We start from the raw sequence: 24,035 nt of genomic DNA on the forward strand, positions 1-24,035 counted from the left end.
TCTGTGCATGATTCCTGAGGACTCTGTGCATGATTCCTGAGGACTCTGTGCATGATTCCTGAGGACTCCGTTACAATTATCCCCCCGTCCAGTACGGGTGTCCGCACCCGTGGTGAAGTCTGCAGAGCGTAGCCCATTAAAAACCCAGTGGGAAAAGGTAGCTAGTTCTTGCAGGAGAAATAGTAATTGCGGGAAGACAGGAAGGCGATGGGGAAACGATAGTGTAAGGATAGACGGTTGCAGGCAGGAAAATTGGGGCCTGAGGCAGGAATTTGATAGGGCTGGAAAACCTCATGATTTCCTAGTTGGGGTGCAGGGGTTTGTTTGTATGGGTGGTGCGCTTTGTTGTGGTAAACAAAGCTTCTTTAACACAGTGAAACTGCGTGAAACAAAGCGTCTTCGACGTGTTTGTTTCTGCGTTTGTTTGTTCAGGGTTACAGGGCTTTGTTGTGAATTCATCCTCATGGGTATAAATCCCCTGTTGTTTACCTTTCAGTTTTCCTTTTCCCTCATCATTTTCCACAACAGCGACACGTTCTCACGTCGCTGTCGTTTCTCTGGTGTTTCTCCAGATTCTGGCTGTCATATCTTCAGGTAAGTGTGATGACCATTCCCATGTCTAAGTCTGACGACACGTTGCTGACTCGCTGTTGTTTTGCCGTCGTTTCAGTAGCGATCTAACTGCTGTGCGCTGATCATCATGCCTCCCCGCGGAACAGGTCGTGGTCGTGGCCGTGGCCGAGGTCGTGGCAAGGCCCCAGCAGCCCCAGCTCCTCCCAGTCGTTCGCCCACTCCATCTGAGGTTGAGAGTGTGATTTCCAGCTCGGACGATGAGCAGGAGGAAACCTCTAGTGCACCTGAATTCTCGCCAGCAGCTCGCTCGGTGATCACTGGTTCCGAGACTCCTACTCCCAGCGCTCCCAGCACTCCCACCCCCAGTGGACCCACTTCTCTTGCTGGTCTCCGCCGTGCCCTTACCGGTGGAGTCAGGAAGAAGAACCGCCCCCTTCGCCCTGTCGCCTATCTCCGCCATGTGGCGTGGTGCATGCACTGTTTCCGGACTTTCTTGGAGAACTGGGACACCAGTGGACCACCAGTGATCCCCTGCTGGGACGACGGCTTGTCGTCGAAGAGATGCCGTCAGTGCGCCAGCCGCAATAAGAATTGCGAGCCTGTGAGTGTTTCCAATAAGCATGGTGTTATGATAGCGGCTAACCAGCGTTTCTCTGTAGGTAAACGAAGGTATCCTTGGTGATGCGATGCGTCTCCAGTGCATTCTCGACTGGGCCAAGCCTTTCTGGGACAATGAGGACGATAACGAAGTTTTCGATTTGGACAATGCTGTCTTTGGTGACCTGGTCCAGGCTGTTCAGGCCCTGCTCGCCGGTTTCAACGTCCTCTTAGATGGTCACCGTAAGCAGTTTGGCATTGCTTCAGATAAGAAGCCAGCGAAGGTACGGTGTTCTGTTGTTGTTTCTCTAGCGTTTTGCTAACTGTTCGGTAGGACATCGCCAAGTCCTACGAAGCAGTTGTCCACAACCGTCGTGGATTGCTCCAGCCAATCCCTGTCACTGTCGGTATGTCGTCGCTTCGCCGTCTCGTCGCTGAAGCTTCGACTTACCCCGGTGCACGTCTTTCGGATGATGGTTACCATGCTTGGGCTTTTGCTGTGCGAACTTTTCGTTCCGCTGTTGTTGAGATTGTGGCTAGCCAGGAGAAGTACGATAACCTCTCTAACCCCCAGTACGACCAGCTTGAGGCAGATGTGGTCAAGGATTTCCCCGTTGAGGACTACCTTGTTTAGTCGTCGGGTTGCTAGTGTTTCGTTGGCTCGTAGGAGGGTCTTTTGCTGTTTATCCTTTCGAGGATAGTTTTTGTGTTTTCTCCGGTTTTGTGGATATGGCGGGTAGCTAGGGTGAGCTAGTTGTCTTGCTGTATTTTCGCTAGTGTTTTGTGGTCGGATCGATGTTTCCCCAGGATAATTCAATCAATTCGACCTTTTCTTTTGCTTCTGGAACTTTGCGATAATACCTCTAGCATTCCCCATGTCCGAGAGTGGTACCCATTGATTGTACTCGGAGGGCCATCCTTTCCATTTAACCAAGTAGTGTAGTTCATTCTGGAACTTCTTTTCACCCCGGACCTCCTCAACCTCCCACTCATCATCATCTTCTAGCTCTGGCATAGGTAGGGTTTCACTATCGTTTCGCTGATGCCATTCTTGGAGTAAAGAGACAGGGAAGACATTGTGTAGACGAGAGTATTGCTCGGGTAATGCTAGCCGGTACGCCTGCTTTCCAACTTTGTCAAGGATCCGGAAAGGTCCAATGAAGTTTGGGGCAAGTTTTCTTGATGGGTTCTTTATTCGGAGATTGCGGGTTGATAGTGCAACTAATTGTCCCCTTCGGAACTGTATAGGTTCGTGGCGTTTATTGTAGTGTTTCGCCTGCGATTCGCTTGCTTTTCGCCATGCTTCTTGAAGCCTTTCTCGTAGCTTTTGCAACTTTTCTAGTCGTGCTGTAGTTGCTGGGACTTCCTCCCTGGAAGCGCCGTCCTCGGCGCGCAATTGGAAGTTTGGGTCATAACCGTAAAGTGCTTTGAAAGGTGTAAACCCTGTGGTTGAGTTTATAGCATTATTGGTGGCAAATTGGGCTGTAGGGAGGAGGACTGGCCAATTGGTTTGTTCCGTATTGACGAAGCATCGAAGGTAGCTCTCGAGTACTTGGTTCATCCTTTCCGTTTGGCCGTCGGTCTGCGGGTGAAACGCTGTCGAAAATCTCAATTTGACATGGCTTTGGTAGCAGAGTTTAGACCAGAATTTGCTAGTAAAGACTGATCCTCGGTCTGAAACTATGCTATTTGGCGGGCCAAATCGGAGTTCGATTTCTTGGTGAAACAATTCAGCTAGTTGCACAGCATCAATTGTAGATGAAACGGGTAGGAAGACGGCGTATTTTGAAAATCTATCCACGATAACTAAGATCGCGTCGACGGTGTTGTCCTTGTAAATTGTCTGTGGCAAGTGGGTGATAAAGTCCATTGCTAGATCGCTGAAGGGTCGCTGGGGAATCGGTAGCGACTGTAGTTCGCCATAAGGTCGATGCCTTGGTGTGGCTGCCCCTTGGCATACTGCGCATTCTTTGACGTATTGGGCCACGTCCTTTTGCAAGTTAACCCAATGGAATTTGCGTTTTAGTAACTCGGTGGTGCGAGTTCGACCGAAATGTCCTGCGAGTGGATCATCATGGTAGATATTTAGCAGTTTCTGACGTAGGCCATTTCTTATGGGGATGTACAACCTATTTTGGTATCTAAGGAGGCCTTCATGGTCGACTAGCCATCCATGGTTCCCGCGCTTTTCTAGCTTAACGTCGGTGATACGACGGCGGGTCTCTGGGTCTCCGCCCTGTTCCTGTCCGATCTGGGACTTTAAATCAGTCGTGGAGTTCAATTCCTGAACTGACCAACCCGTGGTCCCACGCTTGGCTTGTGAGACTCCGACGTTTCCACGCCTTGCCTCTGAGACTCCGACGATTCGACGCCTTGCCTCAGGGTCCTCACCCTGTATTCGCCCAATTAAGGTCTTCAATTCTGTCGTGGCGTCTAGCCCGTAGACTTGTTCAACCACACAGGCGCGCTCAACCTCCCGCTGGGTGATCGCACGATCTCCCTCAGCGGTGCGAACTGTCATGGCGTCTTCTTCTAAGACTAGGGGCAAAACCATGCAGCGGTGACTAACGACTTTTTCACGGGACGCACGACGGCGGTACGCTGGGTAGCGCAGAGGTACTCGATGGTACAGAGAAGCTCGACGGCGTTTCTCTCCCTTAATAGACGCTCGACGGCGTATCAGCACTCGACGGTGCAGAGATGCTCGACGGCTATCTCTCTTCTTGCTAAGCTCCGGCGTCCCGGGCTCGCTAAGCTCAGTCGTAGGCACATCCTGGCTGGCCTTGGTTGCAGGCACATCCTGACCGGTATTCATTTCTTTGACAGCAATTTGCTGTACATTCACCCCCTGATCGCTAGCGAAGCGCTCTTGGATCGGGGTCGTAAGTTCAGCTGCGGGCGCAACCCGACTGGCATTTGGTTTCCTTGATAAGCCATCCGCGGGATTGGTCTTCCCAGCGCGATGCTTTATAGTGAACTCGAACGGAGTTAAAAACATAAGCCACCTTGCCTGTCTGCCGTTAAGCTTAGGCTGCTTCATAAATGTCTGGAGATTAGCATGGTCTGAAAGCACCTCGACGGGATACTTGCTACCCTCTAGGTAGTGCCTCCATTGTTTAAACGAATAAACGATAGCGAAAAGCTCTTGATCTGGCGTCGCATAACGGAGCTCCGCGCCAATAAATTTCTTTGACCAGTACGCTACGGGGTGCCATGTCCCGCTAGCGTCTGGCTGCGAGAGGATTCCAGCCATCCCAAGGTTTGATGCATCAGATTCGATACGGATCCGTTTTTGTGGATCAAAATGCTGGAGCACTGGGGCTTCTTGGAATGCATTGAGAAGCCGGTGAAACGCTTGCGTTTCTTCGTCGGAGAGCAAGACATTACCAGGCTTCTTGCCATTCTTACTTCCTCGAAGCAGGGAGGTTAGAGGTAATGCAATCAGGCTATACCCTTGGATAAATCGTCGATAAAAGTTGCAGAATCCTAGGAATACTTGGATTTCATGGTAGCTTTTTGGGATTTCCCATGAAGCGATAGCGTCGACGCGCTGTCTATCCATTGATATGCCATTCCTAGACACCACGAATCCTAGGAATTCAACCTGGTCTTGGTAGAAGGTGCATTTTGCAGGTTTCGCGTATAGCTGTGCCTGTCGTAACCTCTGTAGCACTTGACAAATATGCTCTGTGTGGGCCTCGCGGTCCGGCGAGAAGATCAGGATATCATCGAGATACGCCACACAAACGACATCGAGAAGCCCTCTTAACGCCGTGTGAATATAATTCTGAAAAGTGGCTGGTGCATTCGTAAGACCAAACGGCATGACTGTATACTCGAAATGGCCATAGCGAGTGCGAAAGGCTGTTTTCCACTCTTCTCCTTCACGGATCCTGATCCGATAGTACGCATCTTGTATATCAATTTTGCTAAAGAACTGCGCGCCAGCGAGTCGATCGAGGATCTCCGAGATGAGAGGAAGGGGATACCGGTTTTTGACTGAGACCTTATTTAATCCCCGATAGTCTACACAGAGACGTAGACTGCCATCCTTCTTTGGAACAAATAGGATAGGGGCCCCTGCTGGACTTTTCGAGGGTCGGATCCGACCATTGTCAAGGTTTTCATCTAGGTAGGACCGAAGCTCTCGAAGTTCTGTCTGAGAGAGAGGGTAAATTGGGCCATACGGCGGCGTTTCGCCGTCTTTTAGCTCGATAGTATGGTCTGTTGCTTTCTGAGGTGGTAGGGTCTTGGCATTTTCGGGAGCGAATACGTCGCGGTACGCTAGTAATTCGCTAGGGAGACCCTCCTCACGTGAGGCGGGGTATTCTTGGTTGTCTCCTGGAAGCCACACTTCCTCAGGAAGCTTTACCACCGCATACACGTACGCGTGGTTCCGGCATTCCTTTACAAATTGATATGGGGTGGCTATCGAGTATGACGGTGCGACATACCACCACTGGCGTTTATGTGGCGAAAAGTCGACGTGTTCATCTCGCACCGTTGTCATAGATAGGAGAACCGGGCTTCCTTCGAGGCGAGGGTCTCGATCGATAGCTAGACAACGCCTTTCGAAGGTGCGAGTAGTCCCCCGCGAGTCGGTCGCCGTGATAGGGACTATCCACACCCCATAAGTAGGTGTTGACCTTCGATTGATAGCTGAGATAATGACGCCGGTGAGTGGTGCGCGACGGAGTCCGTATTGCTGAGCAAATTGATGACTGACGATGTCAACCTCGGCTCCGCTATCGAGATCCGCATGCGTTTCGATGTCGCCCCGTACGGTAATTGGGATATATAGGCGGCTTGTGGTCCCAATTTTATCTTGAGGGGTCGGTGTCCCGGCTTCTACACCGACCCTCTGGCTTTTCCCGAATGCGCTGGTGCCGACTGAACCTTAGTCGAATTTTGGGGGCACTGGTCCTTCCAGTGGTCTGTTGACCCGCAGGTGAAACAGCTGTATGGTTTTTGTGGAGTTGTATTATCGTTTCGCTGGCGATCATGCGGCTTTGCGCCGAATTCACGCCGGTTTGAATATGGTTTAGTGTTTGGGTTTCGGTCACCACCTCGTCCTCGGAAGCTTCCACGGTTCCATCCTCGGCCCCGACCAAAGTTGGAGGATGGCCCGTTGAAGTTAGTCCGTTTTCGATATCCCTGTTGGTCAGGGGAGTGATGTCTTTTGTTTGTTGAGCGGGGAGGGTAGTCCTTTGTTCCCGACTCCGTTTGAATGAGGTTCCAATAGTGCATCGCTGTCGATACCATCTCGTCCCGATTTTTAGGCAAATGAAGCATAGCATTCTGGATACGTGATCGGAGGCGAAGCTGTAACTTAGTGAAGAAGTTAAGTGCCCGTTGATCCTCCGACGGTGCTTCGAAATGTCTTTCGAGCGAGAGGAGGTAGGAATTAAAATCGCTTGGACTTTGATTCGGACCTTGCCGGGCCTCTTGTAAAGAGGTAGCGATGTCGGCTTGTAGTGTGGCCGAATTGTGTAGTAACGTAAGAGTCCATTTCTCGAATAGTTCCCATGTCGTTTTGTAAGCGGTTCGCTGGGGCTCCGCCTTCTCTTCGACATAGTGTCGCCATCTTTCGCGACAGTCAGAACTCATGCAGTTGGTGGCACCAAGGATCTTTCTCTCGTCCGATCCATATTTGCGGGGTGCGCCTGCGAACATGTCTTGGAGGTCATTGAGCCAGGTTTGGCGTTGTTGTATACTGTAGTGTGCTTTAAAAATTGCAACTTCGATTTTGATTTCTCCGGAAGCTCGTCCTCGATCAGATGATGTAGAGGAAGAGCGTCGATGGCGATCCGACAACGATTTCTCGGTTATTTGGCCGATTGCTTCCTCGAGTTCCTTCTTTCGGGTAAGCAACGCATGAAGGGTTTCGAGGCGTTCGACCTCAGCGAGGTGCTCGCTAAGTTGGGAAGTCCGGTCCTGAGAATTGTTCTCCGGGCTGCTACTTCCGTCGTAGATAGTGGCGGGAGGAACAATGGACTCGGTGTCGGTTCGGTGTGGGTTCGCTGGCGATCCCCGAGCGACCGACGATCGGGTAGTCATTGTTGCTTTGGGAGGCATCTTCAATCTTAGGTAGTTGAAGAAGAAGGATCAGAATTGTAAAGAAAGGGGTTCTAGTATTTGCAGGATAGAGCCTGTCAACTAGGTAAGACGAAGATGCCTGGGAAGCAAGTAGTATATTGGAGGAATACAGAGACTGATCCTTGGAGAACCTCTGGGTTCTCCTGGAGTGCACTATTTAACATGGGAGATCAGCGTTGCGGTGAGGAAGCGCTGACGTGTCGACACCTGTATGATGTTGATCCTCTGACAGTGCGAGAGATCTGTGCATGATTCCTGAGGACTCTGTGCATGATTCCTGAGGACTCTGTGCATGATTCCTGAGGACTCTGTGCATGATTCCTGAGGACTCCGTTACACTTTATTACTACCTCGCAGTACGAAGGAGATTGTCGACAGCGTATCACCCCTAAACAGACGGGCAGACTAAACGGCAGAATCAGACCCTCGAATATTACCTTCGGTCCTATGTCAACTAGGAGTAAGACGATTAGGCTCGCTAGCTTCTAATAGCTCAGTTCGCATATAACCAGTCCCCTCATAGTGTGATAGGAATATCTCCTTACCAGTTTCTCTTAGGAGAAAAGGTTGATCTCCGTAGAAGCGTGGAAGAGCTTCCACAGGACCACCACCTAGATGCTACGAGTAGGGTGCGAAGTATTTAGGAAATGCGCTTTTTCCTGCGGGAAAAGCTAGAGAAAGCCAAATAGGCTATAAAACACCAATACGATAAGAATCGCATTAGCAAGGACTTCAAGGTCAGCGACCTAGTCTCCGTGCGAAGTAAGAACATTAATATAGGTCGACCTAGTAAGAAGCTAGATGCCAGGATACTTAGCCTATTCCCGATTATCGATAAATTCGGCACGTAGTCTTACCGAATAAAGCTCCCACCCCTTCTTAGGAAGATACACCCCACCTTCCACGTCTCTATGTTAGAGGATTATCGTGGTAAGGGTGCGAAGGAAGGCCTAGGCCCTATGATTATTAAAGGGGAACCTAAGTACGAAGTCGAACGCATCTTAGACTATAAGGGTACTAAGAAACGTATATACAAAGTAAAATAGGAAGGCTACGGGGACATAGAAGCAACCTAGGAGCCTAGAGAAGGACTCGAGCACCTCGATGCGCTACGTCTTTACGAAGAGAAGCTACGGTGCGAGCCTAAAAGAAGTTCAAAGCGCCAGCGGCGCGGGAAACGCAAACTATGATATTCATTATCTACGTCCTTAGGAAGCGCAATTGCGATCTGAACTAGGGACCATCCATAACCGTGCGCCGGGTAACCACGCGCAATTAGCCAAAGAAGAGATAGCCTAACAGACGGCGAATTAGAGATTTAGTCGGGATAGGAGTAGCCTCCTTAGTGATAGGCTTAGGGGAGCTCGCATCACTAGAACCCGAGGACACATCCTCAGCTAGGGTGGACGAGGCGAGCGTAGCTAGGTTAGCTACGTCTACCTTAGCGGCGGCGCGACGATCCTCTCTAGTAAAAGACTTAGTCTTTTCGATCAGACCCTTAAGAATAGTGACGCGCTACTCCTAACTAGTGGGGACTAATAGCGCATACTCGACCTCGGGGACTAACTCTGAGTACACCTACGCGTGTTAAAGTTAGTAAGCTTAGAAGTAAACAAGGAAGAAACAATATACCTACTCGCAACGATAACGAAGCCGACGGCATCGTGCACACTTCTTAGAAGTAGGGTCGTCGAATACACACTACACGTCGGGCTAATGCACTAGGCGAAAGATACATCGCTAGCATAGCAAGGCGCCATCCAACCCTAGTCCACTAGCGCGTGCTACGACCGTCTCCGATACGTCTTCGGAGCCAAAATCCTCGAAAGGAGGCGAAGGGGAAACCTCCTCATGCGAGGTGGAAGAAGCAGTCTCCTAGCCGGAGCTAGAGCTACCCTAAGGGGAGCTAGGAGCCGGCGGGGGAGAAGAACTCTCCTAGGAGGAGGAGTCAGACATCCTGAACATACGAATCAGTAACAGTTATTCAAATAGGGACGTTTAACGCAAGACGGGGGCGAGTAAGAAGCATAAAGAGCTTCCCAAGCAGTATTAAGGATACTAGGAAGCTTAGGTGCGCTGTTAACAGACATAGAAGAAGCTCAGACAGCATCAAAATAGAAGCTAGAGAATCTCTATGTGAGGCACCATTAAAGATCAGACGGCCCGCACGTGAACTAGACCCCATACGTAGGGTCCCGAAGCATATAAACAAAGCCGAAAGAGCCTCATGCGAGAGCTAGTTCGCTAGGCTAAGGCTCGAGGGACCTACATATATCTCCAGGAAGCAAGATAAACTTCATTGAAGACGCATGGAGATGCTCAGGACCCGATGAAGATGAAAATTGATAGAATCACTTACTTAGTGGAAGTTGAAGATGCGTTGTTAAAAAGAAGAAGAAACGTCAACATTAGACCTTATTTATACGCTGTGCCTATCAAAACTCCGTCTGATTTCGCACCCATCTTGATGCAAACATTACTGCCATCCTTCCTTAGGCAAACCTACCAAACACACCCCTCTCAGTGAGATACAAACATAACAAAGAAGTCAAACTAGGCCACGATGCGGTAGATACCTTTCCTGCCTACCAGGCTTTTTGCCCACGGGGTTTTTGCCCAGGCCAGGTTTTAATGGACCACACTCCACCAGCGAGTTCAGCATCTTAAAGTCGAAGACTTAGACGCACATTATGACAACAAATCGTCCAGGCCGCGAGGCCGCGGCCTCGGAAGGAGGGGGATATTGTCAGGACCACAATCCTAGCATACCTACGGTTCACACTGTGTTGCCTGAGGCCTCACAGTGTGAGGCCTGACCAAGCATATATGCTACATATGAGCTATCTACTCGCCTACTTGGACTTAGTAAGCGCACCATGTATTTATACCTTCAGCTGGCCTCAAATGGAGAGGGCAGCGATTAGTTTTTTATTAGATCATCGAAGACTACGCACTTTCCCCTTAAAGACTCTATTGCCCGAATTATACTGCCTAGGACACGCACCGTCCTCACACTTAAGTACGGCTGAGCGGACGGGAAGCCCTGTTCTCCACACCCTGTGGTCGTATGTACTAGCATTAGTATGGAAGGGATATGTATCCTTTGATTAGGATAGCCAGTCTAGTGGTATCGCCTGGGGAAGTATAGGGTGAGGGCCACTTTAGGGTTGCGCGACCAGGGATGAGAAGGGTGAGTGCGAAATAGTTGGGTGAGAATCACCCCTAGTCGCGCGATCATCACTTTTGTATGTATGGCCAGTTATACAACTCGATGCCTAAAACACCAACGGCGCCTAATAAACAGTGGATAACTAGTTATTGATTCTTGAAACGGACACAAGTCTATTCATTTGTGCCAATGGGTCTCGCGTGCGCAATTGATGTGATCTACAGATACAGGTCATATGTTCTTACCCACTGCCCCACTACAATTTGACCCGGCAACCAACCCACCATTTTATTTTTCTTCCTACACCTCCCCTATTGCTCCAATTGCAATGAAAATAGGCGCAAAAAATAGCAAAACGGCGCAGCTTACTGCTATACAAAGGTCAGCTATTGTGTCTGCTCATGAGTGTGGTGTCTCGTAGGTGAAATTAGCTAATGATTTCGGCTGTTCTCGCAAGACAATCTACAATACGCTTAAGCGCTATCACGAAGACAGCACCCTTGAGAATCGTGAAAAAACCGGCCGTCCTTCGAAGCTAGACTCTCGAGCTATCAATTCCCTCTATTTACAAGCGCGCCGGCATCCTTTTTGGACATATAAACAGCTTAGTGCTGCGACACCCGGTCATCCGGCTCAGTCTACTATACAGCGAGTTTTAAGGCAATTCGGACTCGGAAAACGGCGTTCGAAAAGGAAGATACCAATTAAGCCCTCTCTTGCAAGGAAATGGCTAAGATTTGCGCGAAAATGGCGGCGTGAAAGCTTTCAATCGTGGATCTTCTCGGACGAGTGTTCGGTGCAGCGAACCTCGAACTTTAGACCATAATGGTGCTTCCGTACGGACTCTGAGGGTCTTCGCCGCGATCTTGTGAATGCGAAAGTACACGTTAAAGATATTTCACAAATGGTTTGGGCCGGAATCTGGATAGGAGGTCGAACAGATTTAATAATTATAGAACGGGACGAAGAATCGCGGTCGGGAGGAGGTTATACCGCAAAGTCGTATATTTTGGCGCTCGAAAAAGGTCTAATGCCAATCTACACCCCTAATTTAGTATTTCAGCAAGATAACGCGACGATTCATCTAGCACAGGACACGAAAGAGTGGTTTGAAACTCACGGAGTATACGTCGAAGACTGGCCCGCGCACTCACCCGATTTGAACCCAATTGAACCGGTATGGCGCTGGTTAAAAGTGAAACTTTTTGCAATATTTCCAGAGCTTATTGGCCAAGGAAGGTCGGAGGCAGACTGGAAATGTTTTAAAAAATGCCTGGTGGAAGCTTGGAAGGCATTAGATCAGTCGAAGATAGATTCGCTAATATTGAGCATGGGAAGACGTTTGAAGGCAGTGAGGAAGGCTAAGGAGTATTACACCAAATATTAAGCGAAAATTTTATTGTGCTATTATTAAGCATTTCAATAAATTAAACCTCATTATTATAGACCATAAAATGGTGGTGCTATATACTGTGTAAGTGATATATATATTTTGAGAGGGGACCCCAAAAAGTGGAGTGGGTAAGAACATTTGAACCCCCATGTACCTCCTCCCTTCTCACAGCACTGAATGCGTTGATATTCACTTCATGTTGGCCCGGGGTACAAAGGTGAGCGTCCCCGGAAATCTATCCACTTTGATTGATCTACTGTAGTCGGCGAGAACATCACTCTAAAGACCAATTATAAATATATTGGCTACCCTGCTGTCAGCAAAACCGAATCAAACAGCTACTTCATTGGACACGCTGCCACCGCTCGTCAGATTAACCACTGTGCAGCCTCCTGTCCCGATACAGAAATTGCACTGGTATCCTACTCTCAGGGTAATTCGATCTTGGGTAATGCCACTGAGTCTACTGTTTTAAAGGAGGCCTCGAAAACATGTTTGTTTTCCACCTTTTTCTTTGTTCGATTTCGGTACAATGGTGATCCCCGGCATACCCCGAGACAGCCTTACAACATGGGTAGAAATTGTTCCGATGTTACAGGACTACGTTCCTATTTTGAATCTCTCTGACTAGGCTAATCTTTCATTGAATAAATATCTTCGTCTTGACTACCAGATCGAAAATTTCAGTGCCAGATTCGGCGACTCCACTACAGACTGGGGCACCAACGGTGATGATGGGTGGGTGTCTGCTCTCCTTCGGCTGGCGCGAACGCTCTTACCCTCCATATTTCGTATATCACATTTTTTAACGCTAAAGCAGCAGCTTGGCTTCTCACGCAAATTGCCGCCCCGATTAAGGAACAAGGTCATGACGCAGGCAACATGACTCCATCTGGCGGAGCCGTGATTTCCGGAGGATGTCGAGCTTAGTTGATAGATCTGCGTTATCTGTTAAAAGGTGGAAGCTACCAGGATATTGCATTTTTAAGGCGATCTAGTGAGCTACCCCTCCATCTAGTCCAAGATCTTCCTCAGATAACTGGTACAACTCCTTTCCCAATTCCCCATCGACGCGATACTTTTCGCCCACAGTGGAAAACTCGTAAGGCTCAGTAGGGACAGTATAATGCTGCATAATAATGTCATACATCTGCCAAACGTCCGGGTCGACACGAGCCTCTCGGACAATATTTCGTTTACCATCCAAATAGAGCAGCCGAAGTTGCTTGGTTTGGAAGGCTTCCTCATCCGCGATGAGAAGATAGACCTCGGCAACGACCCTATGCAGGCTACTGGCCCAATCCAGAATAATCTCATCCCGGCTTTCCCTTTCTTTCCAGTCATCTGGACAATTCTGCTTCACGGTAGAGATATGCTTCTTAAAGTTATTTCGAAACAACTCTAACTGATCGTGAGGTATATATCGTAGCTGTCTTGAGTTTGTTGGGCCAGCAACCTCAGGTAGAATCTCAAATATTTGCCTCCAGTCATCGCCGAAATTGAAGAGTTTCTCGTCGTTAAGGCATGCCCAGTCTAAGGCTTCTTCAAACGTCTCGTCATCTATCCATGCTTTCAGTGTCTCCTCGTCTTCTAGGTTGGAGCTGTAGTGGGTTCGAAGAAGGACAGGTATTCCATCGCCGCTATGCATCCACTCGGCCTTTTTACGGAGGGCATCTGGTCTCCAAGGCTGAAGGATTATTTCAATTTCTTCGGCGGTTGGCTGTCGAGATGGAGAGATCGCATGTAAGTCCATAAAAAATTCATCCGGAATCTCGTCTAAGTCAAGGAAGCCGTAAATAAGTCGAAGACGTTGCTCAGAAGGAGACTCTGGCGAGGCTGAATCCCAGTTTCTCTGTTTAAACGTGTTAGCGAGTTCTCCAAGGTTGAGGCTCTGAGACATACGATCAAAAATTGTTCAACGGCTAGTCCGCCCCATGGGATGTTTTCCTTCCTCATGATGGAAACAGTGAGAAGAAATAGGAAGAAACACAGGGGAAAGGTATCTCGGGTTTATTGAGGTAGTGGAGGTGGGGCTTTAGTGAGGGGGCCAAGTTGGCTTGGCTTGGCTTGGCTTGGAGAAACAAGGAGAGAATATGAGAGAATATGAAACAAGCTATTTAATTAGTAACAAAGTAAAAAAGGATATGCTTGAAAGCTCCGTCTATAGCAATTATTTACATGTATAAGGGAAAGAATCAAAGCCAATTTTATATACAAACAAGCTAGACTGACCCGGGCGCGATCTATCTATTGTAGTGGAGGATTGGGTTAGCTAGCTCTCTCTCTTTCTCTCCTTCGCCCTCCTGAGCCTTCCTCGGTACTTGGTCCGTCGGCCATCCCTGTTCAGCGAATATCATTACATGTATTTCTTCATGCTCCTCTCTATCCGCGATCTCTAGACCCAGGGCTAAAAGACATAATCTGTAAGGCAGAAACCCAGGAGCAGTATCCGTTGTAGTATACAAGCAAGCCGACTACGAGAATGTTCAATAACGGTTCACATATATTTGCTATAAAAGATTTAACACCCCACGGTTATCTATAACGCCAAGATTCAATCGACAAATTCCACGCCTAGGTAGGTGAGCCACGGCGTTTGAAATATTGGGGTATATTGACTTACGTTCAACTTCCCAGCCATTCCAACTTTGGCTATCTCTCTTGGTATTGGACGGGTCCGGGGTTTGGCCTTGTGTGTTGCCAAATGTGATCAAGCATTTGCCCAGATTGTGCATTTGTTGCCAGTCACTCGCCATGCCTGAGCCATCATTCCTAAGACAGAAGCCGTTATACTTTTTCCCTTTTTCAGTCTCCAACTTGTACACATCGTCCTGACCGAAATTATTCATTGCGCAAAAGATCGCCTCGCCTCCTGCATCCCCCTCGTAGCCTTCACTGTACCAGCGGCGGCTAACAAAGTTCCACCAGTCATCAGGCTTGGAGCCATCACCGACCCATGTAGCACGATAGTCTCTCTTGAACGTCCATGATTCTTTGTCATTGTTCTTGTTTTGCATCATTTGTCAGAGATTAGGTCATTCGGTAACGCATTGATCGCCAGTATCTAGACTTACCCGCACTGAAATACCATCCGGAAGCGGTTGTTTCACTCCGTATTCCTTCAGTTTCTGCGCAAATTCGTTGTTGGGTCCAGATGTGGCAGTTCTAGTCCACTCTAGAGGGTTCCAAAGAGAGTCAGGAGGATTATCAAAAGGATTATTAGGGAACCGTAAAAACATACTGTCGTTTCTCCATGGCACCCAATAGTCTTCCACATCGTCGTTATTGGCGGTGTCGGCATCTAGCATTTTCCAATTTGAGCTCATGTCACCAATCATTGCTAGAATCTGTCAGCGGAGTGTCTATTCCAAAGAGAAAAAGGAATTCATCGAGTCGTCATTCAACAGGTACTTACCAAGGCATTGCCCATGCCAGTTATTCTGCCAGTATGGCACGCACGCTGCTCGACGGCTGTTGGAATCGAGATAATGCCCTCCTTGCTCAGAGGACTTCCAGGGAAACTCGTCACACTGAAGTTTCAGGGCGTTGCCCGTGCCCATGAGGGCGTTCAAGTTGTCTGTTTCGTCTGCACATGCGCCCTTCTTTCTTTTTTTGCCACTTGAGTCGGTTGTAGATCCACATTGGGCTTCGTATCTTGCTTTAGTTGCTGTTTTATCGTTGGAGTAGGTCAAGTCCGTCGGCAGATTGGGGATTTTCAGGATGGTGTCACAAAAGCCAGCTACCTCTGCGGTCTTGCCCTGGTTACTGGGCCGAGCTCCGGTAAGCTTCAGTCTGGATAGATGCGCACAGTTGACTATTTCTTGGATTAACAGAAGTTTCAAATGGAATATCGTAGCAACGTCAACTCACATCGTATCTCCGGCACTTGGAACCCAGAAGTTCCAGGCGGGCAAGAGCCAGGCAGAGAAAACTCTGAATCGTTGGGATTATCTGTGAGAGTTGTCAGCCTTCGAGCTTCTAGTCAGATCTATGGCATTCAGTTGCATACCCGCACTCCCATCTTCGCGACGAGTGAGCCCCATAGCGGCATCAAGGTAGGGCATCGTAGCATTTGTGGATAGTGCTTCAGATCCCTGTCGCCGATGGATGGTGCTATCGAGTGATAGGTCTCTTGTCTCCTTGTCTGACGAAGACATCGGGATTGTGCCCTTCTTCTCATACAAAGTCACCGTGTTGTCTGGCGTAAATGCTTTGCGAGGGGCCAAAGCCCAGTCAATGAAACCCAGGATGTTGGCCTTAGCCTTATAACCGAGGTTATAGAGGAGGTAGGCACCAAATCGGTAATGGAAGGCATTGTCTGAGGAATCATAGTCACCATGGGCCTGGAATGACAGATCGCCTGTCACGTACCCTGTCAATTGGGCGTCCATGAGAGTCTTGCCGCCGACTAGCTTGCCGCCACCAATTTTGATTCCGACATTGGCTTCAGGTGTGACAATTACATCTAGCTGTGCATCGACAGCGACTCCTGCGTGGAAAACCGGCTTAATACTTCCAGGAGCTGGTGCCTTGGCATCACTCGTAATTCCGAGTAAGGATCCATATTTCTCCTGAGCCTCATCATTCTGAGGCCAGTAGACCTCGGCCTTTCCGAATGTAACCATTGCTCCTGCATCAAGCTCCCCGTGTAGGGTGATTTTACCCCGAATCTATACGCAAGGTCAGATACTATTCGACCAATTGGTATATAGTCGGGTATTACCTCGCCGTAAATGTCCAAAGTAGGACCAACCGCTGCAATCCCCTTGACAGCCAGACCCGGATAGGAGAGAGTATCGACAATCTTCTTCCGCACACTGGGGGTCTGCATTTGGGCATTTCCTTCAATATGGAGGCCTATATAGGCTTGTGGCTCCATGCCGAAGTAGGCAAATGTTTCTGGTTTACTCGGCGGAATGAACGTTGCTGAGAGATAGTATGCGTACGTTGCATCCATCGCCAGATCAGCCTCCAGATCCATACGGAGGTCAGCGTAATAGGTCTTGCCGGGACACCCCCACTGCGCATAGAAAAGGTTGATGGTTTTGCTGAAACCCAATTCTATAACGCCCACACTAGACTTTGTCACAGTTGTCTAAATTCGTGGTTAGTATGTGCAAAGATACAATTAGCAGAGTCAGCGCACAACATACCAACTTGCTCAACCAATCTCCAAAGACGCCAAACCAGCGCTTGTTATGTGCCGGCGTCGAGTCAGAGGTATCCATTTCCGTCTTTACCTTGATGTTCTCCTCTCGTTTCCGAACATTCTTATCCCGAGAAACAGCCCTTTGCACACGCGATCGCCATTCAGGCTCCGAGAGACCTTGCTCGCCAACGCTTCGTTTCATGCGACTAGCTGGGGAATCTGTCATCTCGTCCCAATAGCCCATCAAGTTCGTGTAATCAACACGAATTTGCACAGGCTCGTCATCTCGTTTCAGTTTGATGTTTTGGAAATTGTAGTCAATTTTGACCTCATAAACGGGGTTTTCGAGATGCTCCAACGAACGGTGTGCCAAATGGTGATCTGGCAACTGGAAATCCCCATCTGCTTCCTTCATGGAAACGATGCGAGCGAAAGGTCCTTCGCCGACATGGGGTGGCAGTGAGATAATGGTATCCTCTGCACCATCGATAAAGACACGTTTGCACTCTTTAGAATCGGCAGGGTAGTTGCAATAGACGTGGAAGGTTTCTTCAGCATGGTCGAAGACGCTGTCCATGACCGTCTGGTTGCTGGTCAAGATGGAACGCTTGGTCTTGGCGATCTTTTCAGAGCGACGGACAACAGTTTGACTGCTTGCAAAGTCATTGTCAAGCGAACCGTCCGGACCATCAAGCATCACAAATCCATATGCATCGCTGCCATCCTCTTCTGACGAACGATCCTGATCTGCATCGTTGTTTTGATATTGGTCGCTGTATTTCCACGCCACGTCCGACTTATCGGGGTCATTGTAGTACTTCTCCCAGAGGTACTTGGGATCCACCGGCCAGTTCTTGTTGTACTTCGTCGGCAGGCTGCAGCAATAAGACCACTCTGGATCCATTCCCACATCAACATCATAGCTTCCACAGGCAACACCTCCATTGGCACCGCTGCCGGTTAGCGGTGGATCGAGAGCGCCCGCAATTTTCACACTCCCGGCCGGGCATGGCCGTGGCTTGCAGATCAAATCAGCAATGTGTTCAGAACTTGAATCACCACCTAACTCCTCTCTAGTGAGAACATTTGTCCATCTGCAATTTTTGAAACTCTGGTCCGAATCGCAGCACAATCCACTCTTGAATTTTGTCTTATGCGGGCTCCCCGGTGGATATCCGGGGACAGGAGATATGTAGGTATCTGAGCACCATGGTTTACCGTTGGGCTTGTCAAACCGATACGTCTTGTAACCAGTGCCTGTCGGGCATGTAGTTGGATCTTCTTCAACCAAAGGTCCTTGGCAATCTGTCCAATCGCATGTGGAGAATATGGCAGCCGAGTCACAGCATAGGAAACGGGCTCCAGTAAAACACTGGCCCTCTCCCTTTGCATCGAGTGCCGTGTCTTGATTTAACTTGAACTGGTTGCTGCCACATTTTCCGTCGCATCCAAACTCGCTCCGCTCCGGGGCACCATTCCACTCGCAGGACTTGGGCATTGCGTCCTTCGGGCAGCAGATCTGTCGGTACCAGCCCTCATCGCAGTCCCCATGGCGCTCCTTGTTTGTTGCCTGGAGAGGATTGTGGGCGGTAGATACAGATAAATACCCTGATGGGCACACCTGATCAGGATTTTTCTCGTGGCTTGACCCATCTGTGCAGCGATCTGTCACAAAGCAGTTTTGACCAGTATAAGCAGCAAATGCATCGGCGAGAACATCGCTTGAACGACTATCTTCGTTGCTTTTCATCTGCAACGAAGAAAGATCCTCGCCAATTAGTCCAGTCAGAGCATCGAATTCACCATTGTCCTGATCAATGGCCCAAACCATCCAGCCGCTCAGACAGCGCTTGGAAACGAATCTTTTCTTATCGCTGAACGACTGTTCATCGTCATACGAGATCCATTGTGTTCCTCCGTATACATTGTATTTGACTGTTGTCTTTGGATCATAAGATGTATGCACATCTAGCGAATTGTTGCGAGAGCTGATTTCTGCGTAAGACAAAATGCCGGCTGTATCGGTGCACGAACCGGGAATGCCACCATCACTGAACTCGCATTTCCCATCTGGCTTGGAGCAGCTTGAGTCCTTCATCGTAAATGATCGACCATAGAACGCGAACCCAAAGACAACATTTGATGGGTCGATGTCATTGCGCCAGAGAAGGTCCAAGCCAAGCTCTATCTGACTTATATCGGTATGGCCCTCCAAGTACGGACCGGTGAATTTGATATTCTGATCCCACATGCCATGAAGGTCGTAGCTCATGAGATTGAAATAGTCAAGATACTTCTGCATTCCCTTGACATCAAATCCGCGTAGGTACCAGTAGCTTGTTGGAATGGTTGCGGAGATCTCCCATCCGGGGTTCTCTCGGTCGAATGCCTCTCGCATTTCTGCTAACAGGGTGACATAGTTCGTAGCGTCCTGGCTTCGACCGCCACGATCAGAAGCACCAGGGTACTCCCAATCGAGGTCAATGCCGTCTAAGTGATAATCCTGTAGATATTTCACCACGGAGTTGATAAATGTCTGTCGATTCTCATACGAACCAGCCACTTTTGCAATATCAGTATCGTGTATTTTACGGAATGGTCCAGTAAACTGATGACTTACTTTCAGTCCATAATTGTTGTGTTGGGATATCACTGAAAGTCCACCCTCCAACAGCAATATTGAGCCGCAGGCCTGGGTTGGAAAACTTGAGGAATGACATGCGATCGACGATGTCACCATACTCATCAACGATATTAAAGTCATCGCCAAAGTTCACGAACGCCAAGTTGATATGCGAGAAAGGCTCAATCACAAGTGACTCTGGTTCAATGACATTGCAGCTCTTGTCAATGTTGAACAGCTCGTAGTATCCTATACGTCTATCATAAGACATCGCACTGGTACTATCTGAACAGGTCGGACGGCTGGGTTGCCTCTATTAGTAATTGCCATGATAAGCCGGGTACACCGAACACTCGCCTTGGATCACCACATCCACCTCCATTTGAATTGGGTTCACAACCGTCACCGCAAAATTCCGAGGTAACTCCACAGTATCCAAAGCCGCTGAGTCCTTATTAGTACATGGCCGTGTGCACACAGGATATTAAAACGCTGTTTGGAGCTTACCTGCAGCATACATTGATTGGACAGTCAAAGTTCTCGGGAGGAGCATACTGACCACACTCTGCAGTTGCGTTACAACTGGACTTGCAGCCATCGCCGCAATGATCAGGAGTAAAGCCACACGAGTATTCTTTGCTACAGCAGCCCTGATAACATGGAATGGAGTCTGAACACGTTCCACCTGGCTCTCCAACTCCTTGCGCAGTTGCAAGTGGTATTTGAAAGCATAGATGTATGAGGACCAAAGGCCATAAAGTGAGGCCGGTGGCCCCCAGCATATGTACTAGCTTCATTTGAGGCTTAATGAATGTCAAGGCGAAGCTTGATCCCTCACACGGGAGCAAAGTCTTGCTATAAGGCTTTTTCTCGTAGTATATAGTCGTTAATTGAGAGGATTTAAAGATAATTGACAGTGTTTGGACATTTGAAAGACCATGAAATACCAAAGAAGAGCCGGAGAAAGCGGTGGAGAGAAAGAACACGAGACGGGGACTTGACGCTCGTTGGGGGCTGTTTCTAAAACCCCCTCAGATTGTGAGATTATTGTGATCAACCATGTTCTCCTCGTGTCTCGCACCCCAACCCTCCGCTCAACATGGTCAATTTCGGGGTGTCCGGAGGATCTGCAAGAAAATGATGCCTACAACAGGACTAGCTTCTGTGATACCTTGCATTAATATCCCGCGCGTGGTTTCTTGAAACCTGCACCCCTGGAAGAAAAGGTCGAAAATGAGGAGATTGACATGGTTGTAAGCAAACCTATGTAGACGAAGTAGGGCCGGGCAGGGCGGAGAGTGGTGGATCCAATGCTTGGCGATCCATCGGGGGCCAGGAGCATACTTTCGGCCCCTGCAGTAGCACGGCGGAGTCAGAGTCATGAACAATCAACATTGACGTTGTCAACAAAACCTGTTTTCGGAGTATTATCATGTTTGGGGTAAGCCAATGGCTGGTTTAGCTTGATCCGCCTCTGGGAAATTGGCAAGAATTCGTCGCGGGACTAGGAGGCTCTGTTCTTCCTCAGAATGCGAACATTCATTTACTCCCAATCCACGACCCAGGGAGCAACATAACGAAATCTTCCTTTCTCATCAATATGCTGCAACCTTTGGTGGGTGCTGCTCTTATTGCTGTCTCTTTATTTGGTCAATATGGTACAGCAATTCAACTATGGACCAGCCCAGACAATTTTCCGACTACCGTGCCAGCCGCCTGTCGAGCTGCTTTGACATACAACATCACCTGTGCTAATTACCTTGTGACTGCACAGGATGCTCGTAACGGAGCGTCTCTTGTGGGTAACTTGACAACCGAGTACTGCACCAAAGATTGCCAAAGCTCTCTTCAAGAATTCCAAAGCAAGACTCGCTCGGCCTGCGGATCAGATGCGTATGAGCTGCATAAGAACGGAACGACAAAACAGTCACCGTTAGCAATTGCTGACGGCCTTCTGTGGGCTTACAAGTTGAGCTGTATCCAAGATACGTATGTGCTGCCTCAACAACTTATCGATTGAAACGCCAGGGTATGACTGATCATTTTCGGGTATAGATCCGGTTACTGTTTGGCAGACTTGTACGGTGGAAACAAGAGTGCTTGTTCAGATTGCACCCTCAAATACGGCTCGGTTATGGTGAGTTCGGACTATGGGCGCCAAAATTTCCCACCGACTGCCTATTCATCCCTACTGTCATCCTGCAGCATCCCTGCGGCCAGCTATCCATATGACTACACCTCTTTTCCCACAGCGACATCTACATCAAGCACTCCTACCGGATCGACCCCTGCAACCCCCACTGCTACTTGTGGGGGAATTTTATACGTTTCCAAGGGTGGAGATACATGCCAGTCAGTTTCTAAGGCTCAATCGATGAGTAGTGATCGCTTCGTCGAACTGAACCACTTGGAGTATAACTGCTCATCACTCACGCCGGGCACCGAACTGTGTATTGAGAAAGCCTGCACATTATATACGGTCCAGAAGAATCAAACCTGCCAGGATATTGTCAAGGGACAATCATTTGGCATAGTTCAGCTCATCGGTTGGAACCCGTAAGTGAAACCCCGTTTCTATACCTGGTACTTGTTGACAAGCTGGAACTGATCTCAAAAATAGAACCATTCATCAAAACTGTGACAATCTTGACTCTATGGTGGGAAAAAGTATCTGCGTTTCGTAAGCCCCCTTATCAATCCATTTCCTAAGAAGATAAGTTTTTAATGCCCAATGAGACCTCCGGGGGGAGGCGACTTTACCATGCCCCAAAACCGTACCTCTACATCAAAAGGACTTTCATCCTCTATGTTCACTTCATGGGTATCCGGAGAAACCACGACGTTAGGAAACATTACGACTTCGTGGTATTCGCCGACAATCGATCCCAACTGGATGCCCACGGTGACCACCTATACGGCAAACACTACCTGGTCCAGCTTGATGGCGGAGAGAACCCAATATTGCTGGTTCACTGGCGACGAGGATTCGGATTATGATGGTGATGTGTTCATTCCAGAGGATGACCTCTCTGAGGAGTGTTATTCGCTTTACGAATCCTATTGCGATATCGGGCCCGAAGACCCCATTCCACAATCTCCCAAGTCTACCATCCCGAAGACCTGTACACCAGTGCCTTCTACCGAGGTGCCGTCCTCAACAATGTCGACGCCAACAAGCACTGGAGTCACAACTCCGACTCCAACTCTTAGTGGCATGGCTCAGGGATGCAGCAAATTCCACAAGGTAGTGAAAGATGAAGGCTGTCAATCCATCGCAGATAACGCTGGTATTTCTGAGACAGACTTTTTGTCCTGGAATGACATCGACGATGACTGCACGAATCTCAAATATGACTACTACGTCTGTATTGGAAAACCTGCCTCGACCTCTGAGACAGCCACCAGCACTGGAATCACCACCCCTAAGCCAACACAAACCGGCATGGCCGATGGGTGTGACAGATTCCACAAGGTCGTCAAAGATGAAGGCTGTCAATCTATCGCCGATGATAGCAAAATTTCCCTGGATGATTTCCTGAGTTGGAATCCGGATGTTGGAGACACCTGCACAAATCTTAAATATGACTTCTACGTCTGTGTTGGCAAACCTACCTCAACGTCTGGATCCGCCACCAGCACTGGAATCACCACCCCTAAGCCAACACAAACTGGCATGGCCGATGGGTGTGACAGATTCCACAAGGTCGTCAAAGATGAAGACTGTCAATCTATCGCCGATGACAGCAAAATTTCCCTGGATGATTTCCTGAGTTGGAATCCGGATGTTGGAGGCACCTGCACAAATCTCAAGTATGACTTCTATGTTTGCGTGCACAGGAGTCCATCCCTGGCTACCTCGACAAACGTAGCTCCAACCCTCACAACCACCACTGGGGGTACCACTCCAACTCCGACGCAGACTGGCATGGTTGCGGGTTGTACTGCCTTCCATAAAGTGGAGCAAGGTGAGTGGTGTCAGCTGATTGCGGACGACAGTAAAATCTCACTGAAGGATTTGCTGGCGTGGAACCCGGATGTTGGCAGTGACTGCACGAATCTCAAGTATGACTTCTATGTCTGCGTGGGCAAGTAGCCACTTATGATTTCTTGTTTATTTTTCTTGATTCTAATGTATTGGTTGCCTGGTCTGTGGCTCATACCATCTGTGTCGGCCTCATTTGATTATTTACTTGAATTGATTTTGACGGTCACATAGACATAGTCATGTCGGAATTTACGCTATATTCACTTCGAATCCTACTCTTATATTATAGACTTTTTAAATTCTGTTTGACGATACGCCTTAATCAGAGTAGTTGACTGAAGCTCCAGCAGTTGTTCGTTATATGTATATAGCAATTCTCTTCGCTTATGGCAAAAGGCGGTTTAGCTACCGGCCATGCGGAGAACACCGGCCAATTAGATTTAAAAACCA

General features: G+C 48.7%; 7 protein-coding genes across 7 annotated transcripts; 3 read left to right on the forward strand and 4 right to left on the reverse strand.

The window, feature by feature from the left end:
* Positions 1–700: 700 nt before the first annotated feature.
* PENARI_c029G04625 (uncharacterized protein) lies at positions 701–1,804 on the forward strand (the record flags this gene model as incomplete). Its single annotated transcript, XM_022636294.1, has 3 exons — positions 701–1,174; positions 1,233–1,454; positions 1,505–1,804. The coding sequence occupies 3 exons, from the start codon at positions 701–703 to the stop codon at positions 1,802–1,804; spliced, it is 996 nt and encodes a 331-aa protein (XP_022483825.1).
* A 183-nt stretch (positions 1,805–1,987) lies between these two features.
* On the reverse strand, positions 1,988–7,227 carry PENARI_c029G01565 (uncharacterized protein; the record flags this gene model as incomplete). The annotated part of the gene is made up of 2 exons (XM_022636272.1): positions 1,988–5,975; positions 6,029–7,227. 2 exons carry the CDS (start codon positions 7,225–7,227, stop codon positions 1,988–1,990), a joined length of 5,187 nt encoding a protein of 1,728 aa, XP_022483848.1.
* A 1,314-nt stretch (positions 7,228–8,541) lies between these two features.
* Positions 8,542–8,929, reverse strand: PENARI_c029G08463 (uncharacterized protein; the record flags this gene model as incomplete). Its single annotated transcript, XM_022636321.1, has 3 exons — positions 8,542–8,731; positions 8,816–8,844; positions 8,903–8,929. 3 exons carry the CDS (start codon positions 8,927–8,929, stop codon positions 8,542–8,544), a joined length of 246 nt encoding a protein of 81 aa, XP_022483814.1.
* A 3,893-nt stretch (positions 8,930–12,822) lies between these two features.
* On the reverse strand, positions 12,823–13,784 carry PENARI_c029G07746 (uncharacterized protein; the record flags this gene model as incomplete). The annotated part of the gene is made up of 2 exons (XM_022636315.1): positions 12,823–13,680; positions 13,731–13,784. 2 exons carry the CDS (start codon positions 13,782–13,784, stop codon positions 12,823–12,825), a joined length of 912 nt encoding a protein of 303 aa, XP_022483824.1.
* Positions 13,785–14,382: 598 nt separating this feature from the next.
* On the reverse strand, positions 14,383–20,198 carry PENARI_c029G07216 (uncharacterized protein; the record flags this gene model as incomplete). Its single annotated transcript, XM_022636310.1, has 12 exons — positions 14,383–14,402; positions 14,452–14,833; positions 14,903–15,003; positions 15,070–15,168; positions 15,244–15,642; positions 15,699–15,779; positions 15,838–16,498; positions 16,552–16,923; positions 16,982–19,539; positions 19,598–19,902; positions 19,954–20,044; positions 20,108–20,198. The coding sequence occupies 12 exons, from the start codon at positions 20,196–20,198 to the stop codon at positions 14,383–14,385; spliced, it is 5,160 nt and encodes a 1,719-aa protein (XP_022483823.1).
* A 1,002-nt stretch (positions 20,199–21,200) lies between these two features.
* Positions 21,201–22,160, forward strand: PENARI_c029G10120 (LysM peptidoglycan-binding domain-containing protein; the record flags this gene model as incomplete). The annotated part of the gene is made up of 2 exons (XM_022636336.1): positions 21,201–21,589; positions 21,656–22,160. 2 exons carry the CDS (start codon positions 21,201–21,203, stop codon positions 22,158–22,160), a joined length of 894 nt encoding a protein of 297 aa, XP_022483829.1.
* A 201-nt stretch (positions 22,161–22,361) lies between these two features.
* PENARI_c029G03566 (uncharacterized protein) lies at positions 22,362–23,693 on the forward strand (the record flags this gene model as incomplete). The annotated part of the gene is made up of 1 exon (XM_022636283.1): positions 22,362–23,693. One exon carries the CDS (start codon positions 22,362–22,364, stop codon positions 23,691–23,693), a length of 1,332 nt encoding a protein of 443 aa, XP_022483808.1.
* Between the last annotated feature and the right edge of the window lie 342 nt (positions 23,694–24,035).

The sequence above is a fragment of the Penicillium arizonense genome, assembly GCF_001773325.1.
Source record: "Penicillium arizonense strain CBS 141311 chromosome Unknown PENARI_contig029, whole genome shotgun sequence".
Lineage (NCBI taxonomy): Eukaryota > Fungi > Ascomycota > Eurotiomycetes > Eurotiales > Aspergillaceae > Penicillium > Penicillium arizonense.